Source organism: Pelmatolapia mariae, linkage group LG9 (genome assembly GCF_036321145.2).
Source record: "Pelmatolapia mariae isolate MD_Pm_ZW linkage group LG9, Pm_UMD_F_2, whole genome shotgun sequence".
Lineage (NCBI taxonomy): Eukaryota > Metazoa > Chordata > Actinopteri > Cichliformes > Cichlidae > Pelmatolapia > Pelmatolapia mariae.
This window is the reverse complement of record NC_086235.1, coordinates 38,285,707-38,299,052: the sequence shown is the minus strand read 5'-3', so window position 1 is coordinate 38,299,052 and position 13,346 is coordinate 38,285,707. Positions and strand designations below refer to the sequence as shown.

At 44.3% G+C, this 13,346-nt stretch overlaps 1 protein-coding gene across 1 annotated transcript; it reads right to left on the bottom strand.

Moving 5' to 3' along the window:
• Positions 1-519: 519 nt before the first annotated feature.
• f3a (coagulation factor IIIa) lies at positions 520-5,779 on the bottom strand. The gene is made up of 6 exons (XM_063483664.1): positions 5,632-5,779; positions 4,931-5,042; positions 4,610-4,803; positions 3,345-3,520; positions 3,085-3,253; positions 520-1,306 (listed from the first exon to the last, which is right to left on the bottom strand). The coding sequence occupies exons 1-6, from the start codon at positions 5,705-5,707 to the stop codon at positions 1,173-1,175; spliced, it is 861 nt and encodes a 286-aa protein (XP_063339734.1). The 5' UTR covers positions 5,708-5,779; the 3' UTR covers positions 520-1,172.
• Positions 5,780-13,346: the final 7,567 nt, after the last annotated feature.

Here is a 13,346-nt window from a genome sequence, read left to right as displayed (position 1 = left end):
GTGAAGGAGTCACCAGTGGACACGTTCAGGATGATTCAGGCTCTTGATGCTCAAACACGAGTGAGCAGCTGCTCGGTGGATGCAGCGACTGACACAGGCGAGCAGATAGTTCAGCTCATACAGAATTACACACTTGGACAAACATCTCGTACTTTCCTCACAGCTTGTCTCAGCAACTGATCACAAACACATTCACTTCCTCTAACAATCACGAGCTTTTCACAATAAAACAGCATGCTGGTCAAAATGGACCATATACATTTTAAATGCTCTTTGAAACTTTTTAAACATATTCCAAGAAATTCCATATCTGTCTAAATCCTTTAACCACCATTATTTTATATTTTAACATGGATTGTAACATTTTAATAAATGGCAGTTTTAACCTGGTGAAGAAACGAATGAACCAGTTAAAGAAAAGCAGGAAAATGTAAAATAACAAAAAACAAACAAGTACTGAGTAAATCAACACATAATGAAGGTGTTTGTTTATAAATTATCTGTATTCATGTTGATAACAACAATGTTTTATTTGTAAATAAAAAACGTGACATCACCACATCGTCAGAGCTGAGAAATCCAAAACTGTTGCAGCAAATAAACTGATGGTCTGACCTGACCGCTGTTACATCCTGCATCAGCTGATACAGCGTCCAGCAAAACGTTTATCTCTGAATGTTGTTGTTGTGTTGTTGATGAGCAGCAAAGCCCAGTGATGCTCTGCTGTTACCAGTAAGATGCATAAACGCATGGAGTAACATATTTATTGTCTTTAATATCAGTTAAACATAATAAAATAAATACATCAGATACAAAAATATACATCCTACATTTTGATTCCATAAAAATGTGTTTCAAGATAAAATCCCCACTACAGTATAAGAATGATTTACATTTACACAGCAGACTGTAAAATTAAATAAAAGAAATAAACTGTTATATCGTAACTATAGTAGTCACAGGTACCACTCACCAGGAAATGCAGTATTTGCAGTATCAGGAGTACATACTGTAGCAGAGCTTTAACAGAGTTTTCCCATCAGTGTCAAAAAAAGGTTGTTTCACAGAAACTAAATCAAATTCCAGTGTTTGGCTGAGGAATGCTGAGCTACACATGTCCATGTGACCAGTTCAACGTACCGCGAGAGATGCATGTGTAGTGAAGCACATACTTATACGACGCCCTTCTTTTCACCTTGTGGAGCTTTTTTCCTCCACTTGCAGCACACCACTGTGACGGTGATGATGATCCCGGTGAGCAGTAGGATCAGCATGATGGCAGAGATGATCACTGCAGGAGAATACACTGTGGAAACAGAACACAGTCTGTCACACCAAAGCTTTACTGCTCATTTCTAAGCAGTAACCCACATGGATTACGGATGGGCTGGCATTTATACAGTACTTTTTAGTCCTAAGTACTCAGAGTACTTTAGACTACAGTACAAGCCACACTGAACCTTTTCACACAAATTCACAGGCAGACTCTCTGTGTGGTGTTTGTACGTGTAACACAGTAACATGCATGCTGTGTGAGCAGAATCATCTGCAGCTCAGCGTGACAAAGACCAAAGACTTGATTGTGGACTTTAGGAGGACCAAGAAACCTGTGACCGGTTTCAGTCCAGGGGTGGATGTGGACATCGTGGAGGAACATAAATACCTCCGAGTACACACAGAAAAGCAACTGGACTGGGTTAAAAGCACCACCGCCCTCTACAGGATGGGCCAGTCGTCTCTGAGGTCCTTCAACATCTGTCGGACCTGCTCAGGATGTTCTGTGAGTCTGCTGTGGTCAGTGCCGTCCTCTGTGGAGGCTCACAGACGCCAACAGACTCAACAAACTGATCCATAAGTCACATTTATAGGTAATGATATTTGTATATACAAATATCATTACCTATAAATATTGCAGTAATTAGAGCTATTTTGTTATATTTTGTAACTGTGTAAAATATTGTATTATTTATTTAGTCACTGTTCTTACTGTTGTGGAGAAACTGTGACCACGTAGGAGTAATAAAGTATTCTGACACTTGGTTCAACTTCACTAATTAATTAACATACTGCATTACTTTGAAAACAAAACAAAGTGATGAGTAATGTGATTACTTTCACTGTTTGCTAATTAAGAATAACATCTGTAGACAGACGTCCCATCCACAGTGATCCCTCTGTGGCTCCATGTGTGGGGTTAGTGCCTGTTACTGTAGCAGCTTCCTGAAGGGGGCGCTGTGGGATTTCTATTAAGAATCGGTGCAACCACGGCACACCGACTGCAGCTGTACGTTCACCACAAATACCTTCAAAGTAATAAACGCAGAAGTGTTTTTTTCTGTGCACACAGTCTGATGGAAAAACATCCTGATGTCCTTGTTTGTGTTTGAGTTACTAACTCTACAAATGCTCACTTTAACACATTTCTGTTATTGTTCACATATAAAGGACATTGAGGTCATATGTGTTGTATAAATAAAACTGAATTAAAAGTAGGTTTAATGTTGTTTTAGTCATGAAGAACTCTGGAGGTGCTTGACGACCACCTGTTTCACTAAGATAATAAATAAACATGCTGTGAATTTATAGTCCAAATATTTACAGACGGATGTACACACGTTCTGGACGCACTTCCGCACAAGGCCGTGGGAAGTGGATGTGCTGGGGTCCTGGAGCGCCCCCTGTCCCAAAAGGCAGACATCCCAGCACCACAGCATTGTGTGTAAGCTGGTATTTTGGTACCCACTCTGCACACTTCAGTATGCCCCGCCCTCCCCACCTCTCTGATTCTGTAGACTGTAATGGAGTCACAGTCATGTAATAAACACTGTCTATCATCAGGTCCAGGCACTATTTACTGCCTCACCTCTATTTCCCAGCTCCTTCACACCCACACAGACACACACCAGTACGTCGTGTGTCATCATCCCAACTTTAATGATCTGTTTTCTCATCAGGACAGAGAAGAAAGCATGGCCCAGTGTTCAAATATTTTACAGAGCCGTACTTTTTCAACCTTAAAAGTTAGTGTAAGGCTACTGTGTCAGCAGCTCGTGGTCAGTACTGTGCTGAAATATAAGAGCTCACCATCTAAGATGGACTGCTTCTCGTCTTCTGAGCACTGCGGGGCACTCAGGTCTCCCAGCTGCTTGCCATAAGTGCGGCTGGGGATGTAGGCTTGGACCTGGAAGCAGTAGCTCTCCTCTTGATCCAGACCAGTCACCACTATCATACTTGTGTTAGAGTCGGATGTTTTCTGTGGAAACAGAAGGAAAAGGCCCGGTGATGTCATTCACGTATGTTAAAGAGTGCTGTTGTGATGTCAGTCTGTGGTGGGTGCTCCTCACTTTGCCAGTGCTCTTGTTCTTCCAGTAGGTGACTCTGTAGTGGAGCTGCTCAGAGAAGATGTCCCTTAAAGTCTGCAGGTGTTGACCGTTGACGATGGCGGTGGGTGAGTCTGTCACACTCAGGGTGGCTTTGCCTTTACTGACCTCCAGCGTGAACTTAGGCCTGTCGATCTCAGCTGTGGAGGAGAAGTTTGTATTTTTTAAACTGGCGGATATGTGCACATGTATGTTAGTATGTCCTGTGATCACTGAAGTCTTTGTTAACCTTCCAATATTACACTGAACTAAATGAGAAATGACAGCTTCAAAAACCAGCTTATTTCTGAATGTGTTGACATAAAATGATCAACTTTCTGTTCAACAATCTGTTCTTTGAGTTTGTTGAATGATCACATAAATAATCAGATTATATTATTATTGCTCTCTGGACCTTTAGACAGAACAAAAGGGACACAAATGACAGGGGTGTCACACTGTGGACCACTGCTGACACTGTCGTCTCATTGGAGGACACTTTAGTGTTCAAGTGGTACAAAACAAGAAAACAGGAGTGTTTGTTTGTTTGTTTGTTTGTTTACATTTCAAATATTGTAAAACAAGACTAAACTTTATTTCCTCCCTCTGAAGCCGTTCATTGAACGACTAAATAAACACATGGGTCCTCTGTGTCTGACACGTGGCAGCACTGCTGCTGTCATTGTGTTCCTGTTTAAATCAAGCTGCAGACACAAGTGTACACATGAGTTTGTGAGTCTGTCAGTGCACTAACACAGCCTCAGCATGTTTGTGCTCTCTGCTCATAAAGAACTTATGTTAACATTGAACTCAACAACAAACCCATCCTCCCTAACAAAAACACTGCATTAGGTTTCTTCATGTCAGTGTACGGGCCGGAGGTAGGGGTGACGTGGGCCCCCAGTGGCCCCCGGACCTCGAGTTTGAGACCCCTGCCTAATGACCTGACACCGAGAAACTGTGACGGGCATTTATTTATTGGATGGACAACAACTTTGTGAAATTCTACAGCTTCAGGGACCAATGATGGAAACAACCCAGACTGTGAATGTGACGGTGAGACCTCGTTGTAAATGCATCATCCTCCCTCAGGGTTCAGCAGCTGACGAGCCTTGACAGCGATCATGAGAGCGGGGTGTGTTATGAACATGTTAAAACTGTTCCTACGCTGGCTTCATGTGCTCTGCCCGAGCATGCTTTCATTTCTATGTTATTCTGATTTATAAAAAAATAATATCAAAGGGTCTTACTGTCATCGTACGGGCAGAATTTTGGCGAGGTTTTGTGGGGAAACTCGAAGAGTTCAGAGGTCACCCCCTGTGGGGGCTGAGATAGGACATCAGCTACATAGCAGGCTTTGGGGTCAGTCATGGCGGTGGACAGATCGCACATCGTTTGTGACGACCGGATACAGTTAGGCATTGTCTGTGCGTTCCCACCAACCCTGCAACATATGACATGTTACACATAGACGTGACTGATGGGTTTACATGAAACATCCACATACATGAAAACATGCTGCCGTAAGTGAACTGACAGGGCTGTGAGGCCAGGGTGTGGATGGTACTTACAGAGACAGTTCCACTGTGTACGAGTAATCCGCTGATGGTTTGGGTTCCCAGACCAGAACCGTTTTGAAATTGGTGGATTTCCAGGTGACGTTCTGTGCTTGTGGATACGAGCCTGCAAACAAGGAGTGGATCAGTCACATTATGAAAATCATACATTACTGACTCCTACTGAATGACTGAAGATCTTTAACACAGTGTTGCACATCCTTTTACAGCAAAAGCATAACGACCCAAACTGTGCTCAGATTCATCATTTCACCAGGTTCACACGGTGATGCGGCTGCGCTCTTATCAGGGTGGAGAAAAAGGTCCCCACTCATGTAGTTTTACGGACGGACTGTTCGAGCAGCACTTTGCTTTGTGACCACAGTAAGTGCGCCACCCACAGAGCACACCACAGCTTCTCCCCTCTTACACCGAGGATCGCAAATCTGTCTGAAATATTGTGGCTTGTTTGCAACAGCAGACCTCAGGAGCGTAAGTACCTCCTTCCTCTTTAGCTGGGGGCAAAGAGTGCAACTGTCTCACTCCTTTCACAAGTCACAATTAAGTGAGGCCAAATAAAAAAATAGACGTGTTCTGATAGCACCTCTAATAATAATAATAATAATAATAATAATAATAATAATAATAATAATAATAATGAGAAGAAGAAGAGTTTCTATCGTTGCATCCACAATAGGAGAATGCGCCGGACTCACCTGAGGCAGACAGCAGCGTGGGAAAAAAAGAAAAATAAAGAAAATAAAGTCCTGCTTCTATTCTTGCGGTCGCCATGGTACCCTCAGGAAGTGTAGTCCAGATCCGACAGCAGCTATCCGTGTGCAGTCCCGGAGCCTCCTTTCACACTGGGATACTTTTCGTTTCTGCTCAAGCGGACTAAAAACCTCTGCTCATAGCAGTCCAACATGACCAAATAAGGAGCGTCCGGCTCCTCCGTCATCACAGTGGGAATGCGCTGCGTGCCTGTCCCGCTGAAGTCATTGAGCGGATATAGCGGCTCAATGGCTTCTTCGAACTCAGCCAATCATTATTACATCATAAGAACTTCTGTTCATCGGGACGGAATCAGCTTTGGGGATTTGCTTACCTGGATGATGGAAAGATGGTTTTCATACCGTGATTTTATTTTACTTTCTTTGTTTTCAGTGAGTCACTGAAAGTGTTTTAAATTGAAACGCAGAACAGTTTATTTAGATTACAGGTTTGCTGTGAAATCACAAGAACACCTTCATGTATGCCCGCACTCTGGTTTCTGTCGTGCTACACATTCACTGTTGTGTTTCTGCAGGCAGAGCTGTGTAGGTCATGGTTTACAGAGTGGTGATGTGTGCTCATGCTGACTGCATGACTTTCTAGAGAGAAACATGAATGAACGCTGAGTTGGATCTGACTACAATGACCGCATGGTGGACCTTACAGTCACTGTAGCTCACTGAGTCAAGACATTTAGTCACCGCGCGGCTCCATTTATAGATCTGATTACTTCGACATTTGCTAAATTTCCAGACACACTTGTGTGGATGCAGAGGTTGTTCCAAAATGCTGGATGATGGATTTCTCTAGTCCAGTCATTTCAAAGTGCACACTTGTATCACGTTTAAGTGGCATATAGCCTGACTTGTAGAACAATGTAACACAATAACAGTTTAGCGTGCTTTGTTAATGATATCGATCTAAAGAAAGCTGAAGCTGATTTGTTTGTGAATCATTCAGGGCTGTTATTCTGGCTGTTTCAGCCTTTTAATGGAGCTGACCGGGAATATCTGCCTGGACTTTGGCAGTCCTGGCCCCCTCGTCCTCCTGAGAGGGCGGAGCAGAGATAATGAGAGGCCCGACTGCCGTAGGGTACAGTGTGGCTTTGAATACCGAGTAAGTCTCAAACAGGAAGGATTGAATACACAAGCAGGAGTCCAACAGTTCCTCTGAAGAAAAGCAGAGTGAGCGTGCAGCTTCTAATGGCTGTTTTCTGCTTTTTCTTAACGTTTGCAGTTCAGCTGTTTGAAATTTAACCTGAGAAATGATGTAAGGAGCACTGATCATTACTGATAATGAATTACTAAGTGTGCATGTTCTGTTTTCCCTGGTTCTACTGAGGAAAGGCTTCAAGGTCCAGAACATTTATTTACCTGTCACAATACATTCCCGTAGAGTTATCTCTGTCACCATATCTCAAGGCATTTCCTAACATAGCTACTGTTCTAAGAGGCCTGTTATGTAGAAATCCACCATGGTGTGGGAGGACACTGCACACAGGGGGAGTCGCCCTCCCTTCTGCCTTAATTACTTTCTCAGGCTCATTCCTGAAAGGAAGGAAGGGAGCAGCAGTGCATCACTGACGAACCAGCGCTAACACTGCACTGTTTACTGTATTTAGCAAGGAACTGGTGACCAGTAACAAGCACTTTAGGCTGTTTTCTTGGCAAGTTAGGACATTGAAGTTGGAGCTGGGTCTTAATCATCTTTTCTAGATCTTAATCTTCAGACTCAAGTTGTCGAGGCAGACAGTACTGTCCCAACGCTCTGCTTATGTCTGTTTTTGAAATCCATGCAGTTTCTGGCAAACACATTAAAAACTAATGAGGGTTAATGATTCACTGATGCTGATCAGAAGTGGTGTACAGTATGTTTCTGAGCAGCCTGTTACTCACCTGCGTCATCGTGAACAACGTTCAGCTGGGAAAGTTTGAATTAGACGTACATTTCAGCAGCTCCACTGTAAGACTTTACAGCATCCAGTTACCAGATTACTGCTGTGAGTGCAGGACATTAACTGTTATCATTAACCATCAACTGTAATGTGACTTATAGTTTGTCTGTGAGCACACGTGTGGCTCGCTGAAACATGTCTGCCACAGCCCAAAACCATGATTCTGTTCATGTGGATGGTTTCAGTGAGAGAAACTAAGAAGTCACCTGGATGAGGAGGAAACGTTTCTCCCTCTGCAAACATGCAGATGAAGAGAGTCAGCGTCTGAGGATTTCCTCACCTGCATGACTGAGCATGCAGCAACACATCTGCAGCACATTTAGAGAAATTCAGATTCACGTCAGCAGTGAATGGACTCGTTCTTATATTTGTGCTCAAAGTGCTTTAACAACAAGCCTCATTCATCAGTTCAAACACGCGTTTCTATCCAACTCTCACACGTTCACAGTCACACGGATGCATCGGAGAGCATCTTCGTCCTCAGCTACACCGATCAGGCTGAGATTTTTGGAATATTCGTTTTTCCTGTTAACGACTCTTCACCGTGGATGAGCACGTAACCACAGCTCTGTAAAAGCGCACACTGACAGGCTGATTTATGATGCTGTGTGTGTTTGATTTACTGTGATGCAGGTGGGGCAGCTCTGACTCTGCTGGTCTTACAAACTGTGCTCCTTTTCACGGATTCACAAACACGTTTTATATCAAATCTCCTGATAACTTCAGATGTTAGGTCATCGAGAAGCACTTAAAAGCTTCGGCATGTTTGAATCAAACATGGGCTTTTACAGAAGAGTCCACCTCAACTTTTATTTGGCACAAATGTCACAAACGTCTGCTTTTCTAGATCTATCATTCTGATTGTGTTTGCAGCATGTGCTGGATCAAGCACCAGAAAACCTGAATCTAGAGAGACTGGCAGGCTGCCCAAGGAAACCTGTTCCTGGTAGCAGCTTAACCGGCACACAGTCTGGTGAACAGGCTTTAACAGCAAACAGGGTGTGGTTACGGGCGATCCGAAACAACAGCCTGTTTCTGCAAAGGTGGAACAGCCACAGTGAGAGAGTTTATTAACCTCTGCTGGCAACCACAGAATCATAACTCAGCATCATCATCATCCAAGTGTTGTGTTCAAACTGCACATGGAGTAACTGTATGAAGCATGCACATGATGTTCTACTGTGAGGTCAAAGACTGGTGCACAGTTTGCTCTTTTAGGCAGAGCTGGGAACACAGCAAAGCGATTTCCACTCCCAGCAGGAGGATTGGTGCAACGCGCAGGAATGCAGGGATGAATGCGTGGTGCGTTGGTATGCAGGTTTCAGGGAGATTAGAGAACAGAGGTGGATTTTCACCTGTTGGAACATGACTGTCTGCGGCTCATGATGAAAACAGGAAAGAGATCAGACACAGAGATATACATGTTTGTCAGGACTTTTTCCTGTGTGGGGACGAAGCAGCCTGTATGTAGACGAGCCTTTTAAGGAGACCAGGGCACAGTCTAGACTCTGAGCTCAGATCACGTGAGCTGATAAGCAATAAGCTGTTTTATTAGAAAACAGAACAGGACGAGGAAAAAACAGTCACATGAAAAAAGCAACGAGAGCTGAAACATTCAAAAGATCCAAGACTTTTACATGTGTCCTGAATGTTGCACAGCTTTCATTCCTGTACGCACACTCGCACACTCACACACACACACACACACACAACAACAACTTTAGACCACGGGGAGGATGAACCCTGCTTTAAAAGGATGTTGGGGGACAGAAGGAAAGAAGAACGAGAGCACGGGAAATGTAATGACGTGCAGTAGTGGCACTTACATGTGTAGTAGATCAGGTCACATTTCACACTCTGTGGGCTTGTTTTGTGTGCAGACAGATACAGAACAAATAAACAGTTCCTTCTCGGTTGTCTGCAGAGCAAGCAAGCCACCAACCACAACCCCAAACCCCAGCATGTCAGCATGTCAGCAGTTACATACCCGCTGCCAGACAGTCACACATGCAGAAATTTACATGTGAGTACCTTAACAGGCACATTTTCCAAGGAAGAAGATTCAAAAGTACCTGCTGCTGTGAGAGTGGTGCCATACACTCTGTATAACAAAAAAAAAAAAAGGTAAATGGCCTGTATTTGTACAGCGCTATATTTAGTCCCTATGGACCCCAAAGCGCTTTACACTACATTCATTCACACACACATTCACACACTGGTGATGGCAGCTACATTGTAGCCACAGCCACCCTGGGGCGCACTGACAGAGGCGAGGCTGCCGGACACTGGCGCCACCGGGCCCTCTGACCACCACCAGCAGGCAACGGGTGAAGTGTCTTGCCCAAGGACACAACGACCGAGACTGTCAGAGCCGGGGCTCAAACCGGCAACCTTCTGATTACAAGATGAACTGCCAACTCTTGAGCCACGATCACCCACAAATAGGTGAAGCAATGCAGGGTCACAGTGTGAGCTTCTCTGCGCGTCTTTTTACCCAGCAGCCTCGATTTACAGCTGTGAGCGTGGGAAACAACTTCAGAAGTGTTGTCTTCAAAACCAACAGATAAGCAACACAAGCAACAAGCGACACATATCACAATATCGCACACACGCACACACACGTGTCTTTATTTTATATCAAATCTGCCTTTTAATACATTTATAGACATTATTAGGATAAAGACATTTTTCCATAGAAGTCTAAAAAAAGAAGAAGAAGAAGTGAGACCAACCAGACTTGGGAAGCAGCAGCGTCTGCTGTGGCCAGTGGGAGGGACATACAATGACATGCAGCAGTGGCACTGACATGTGTAGTAGATCAGGTCACATTTTCTGTCATGGTGTGTGTGCAGGGAGGCAGGAAAGGACCCAAAAGTCAAAGGGCAGCTTTATTGCTGGACACGAGAAAGAACTAAACTGGAATAGAAAAATAAACTAGACAGGCTTTGCAGGCAGAACACACAGACACGTATGAAGGCGATCACGACACTGACGAAGAGAAACACGGGGTTAAATACACCGAGGGATAACGAGGGGAATGAGACACAGGAGGAGAGCACAGCTGGGAGTAATCTTAAAGGTTTCATTGATACTTTGACCTTTGCTTTTCCTTCTTCTTGCTGGGTAGGACTGTTTGGTGTTGACCAGGAGCAGTGTTACATCCCTGATAGAGACTTCTCTTCATAAAAGCTTTGTGTGTACTGTGTGGGTGTGTTTGCCTCCTCCAGTCAACCCTTTTCCTATTTCTCTCTCTTGGTTGGGTCCAACACTGTGTGTGCAGTAACCACTTACTTTTGTCCAGGTTGTTTAATAAACAGTAAAGTTTGTATCTGCGTTTTTGACTTCTCCTGTCAAGTCCTGTTTTGGACCTGTGAAGCCTCTGGCTCTTACACTGCTCAAACCTTTCATGTCCTTGTGGTGAAATTGTCACAACTAAATGATTCTTCACCGTCGATGCAGAGCAGGAGGAGTGCTCAGTGTACGGTGGGAGGTTAGCCTCCTCAGCAGCAGGACTCAGGAGCTGGACGGGTTTGAGTTGAAGAATCAAACGCTCGTGGATATTTGTGCATGGGTCCATCTTAAATTAGGCCTCATATTACGTTTGCCCCCCCTCATCAGGGTGAGGAGTATCACAGGCTGTCCTGCCTCCTGAACCTGTATAAATGAACTGTGTACTCTAACTGGATATTTGGACTTTGATCTGGCTGAAGTGCTTTGGCTTCTGAGTGAAGGCGTCTGCATATAAACAAAAAGCTCTTTGTTCAGACTTGACTGCACACACACTGTATATGAAGGTACACACAACAGTCTGGAAATGAAGACACAATATAAATGTGATGAGTGGCTGAGTATGTGACACAGACAGTGGCTAGAACCTTTACTGTGGGTGTGTCGTGTGTGTTTATCGACTCTTTGAATCTGTTACCTTTGCTTCACGCCGCTGCCAGCTCTCAGTGTGTGTGTGACCAAGGTTTGTGTGTGGGAAGTAAAACAGAATGATAACTGACTCATTTTGCCTTAAAAAGGTATTAGCTTCCATGTGTAATATGCATTTACACACAGTGACATGTCTTTCATTTTCCCAGCCTCAGTGACTAAACTCACTCGTCATCCTTCCCAGAATTTCATCATTTTTGTGTTCTCGTGGTATTAATCATGATGTGCTACTGAAGACTTTAAACACTGTGTTCATCATACAGATAAAACGTTGACTGCCAACAGCACCACAAATGAAGGTTCATAAACCACCAGCAATGGAAAAACTCCATGTTTCTGTAAAAGTACTTGAAGTGCACGCTGGAGCTACAGATGGAAAATGTGTTATATAAGTGAGACTGGTACAGAGCGGGGTCTCTTTGAGGGATCCTTTACATACTCAGACAGTGACTTAAAGCAAGGTTTTCTGCTCTAATCATGTCAAAGTGGCGCCACTGAAATCCTTACGTCAAACCTGATGGCAAAGATGACACAGAGCAGACGAACTTCCATAAACTTTGTTATTAGATTTGTTTTGCTGCTGTCAGTGTTCACTACCTGAAAACAGAAATGTGAACACACGTACGGCTTACATGGTAACAGCTGACACTCACTGAACCTCAGAGAATGCAAAAATACTTCCACCTGTATTTGGAGTATACTTAAATATCCATGTACAGTATAACCAGGTCACACACCTGTTAATTTACTGTGTTTTCCGCTGTTTTATGCCAGCAGACATGTACGATAGGAGGTAAACGAGCCTGGCTTCAACGCTCTGAAAGGTACGCCCTGACTTCACTTTATCTTACCGGTTTGTTATCAGCTCCTGTTCTCCTGGTTTTCCTTAACTCTTCACAGGTAACTTCAGCATCCAACCTTTTCCCACACTTACCAGAGAACTAACTATTTACTGAACTCTTAAATGGAAATAGGAAACATTATAATTCAACAAGATCCTCAGCTGGCGGCGTGTTAGCAGCACGCAGTGGCCACTCAAATGGTGCTGTTTTTGTATTTTTGTGATTTCCTTTTCATCGTGACTTCTGAGCCACATGGACACCAGAACAAGAGGTGTTCGTGTTCACCGACGGCAAACACTTCTAAATTACAAGCATCATATAAAAACTGACCAGGAACTACTGGGAGCGCTGTGCATCCTTGGGCTGCTACGGAAACCAGGCCTCCAGTCCGCTGATGGCGGTGGTCAGGGGACGGGTCGCTGCAGGGTTGTGCAAGGAAGTGGAAGCGTGTCGGGGCGAGCAAATCCAAGCTGGCCCTGCTATCCACGCTGCTCTCAAACGTTTGCTCGCTGGACAATAAACTGGACTACATCCGACTCCAGCGGATTACACAGCGGAGTTTAGGGACTGCTGCGTCTTTGTTTTCACAGAAGCATGGCTCAGTGACAGACACCGCCATTCAGCTACACGGGCTCGCTTCATTTCATGCCAACAGAAATGCAGTTCTGTGCCGTAAGACTCACGGTGGTGGCTCGTGTGTCTACATCACAGTACAAGAACTGTGCTAGTTTCTAAAACTGCTCATCGCTGGTAGATGACTGTTAGATGCAGACCTTTTTATCTACCCCACAGTATTCACTGCTGTGCAAAGCGGTTCTGAGACAGATGAGAACGTGGCCTGCAGGAGCTCTCTCTGCTCTTCAGGACTGTTTTGAGCACAGTGACTGGGACATGTTCAGGGAGGCTGCAACAAATGGCGACCACACCA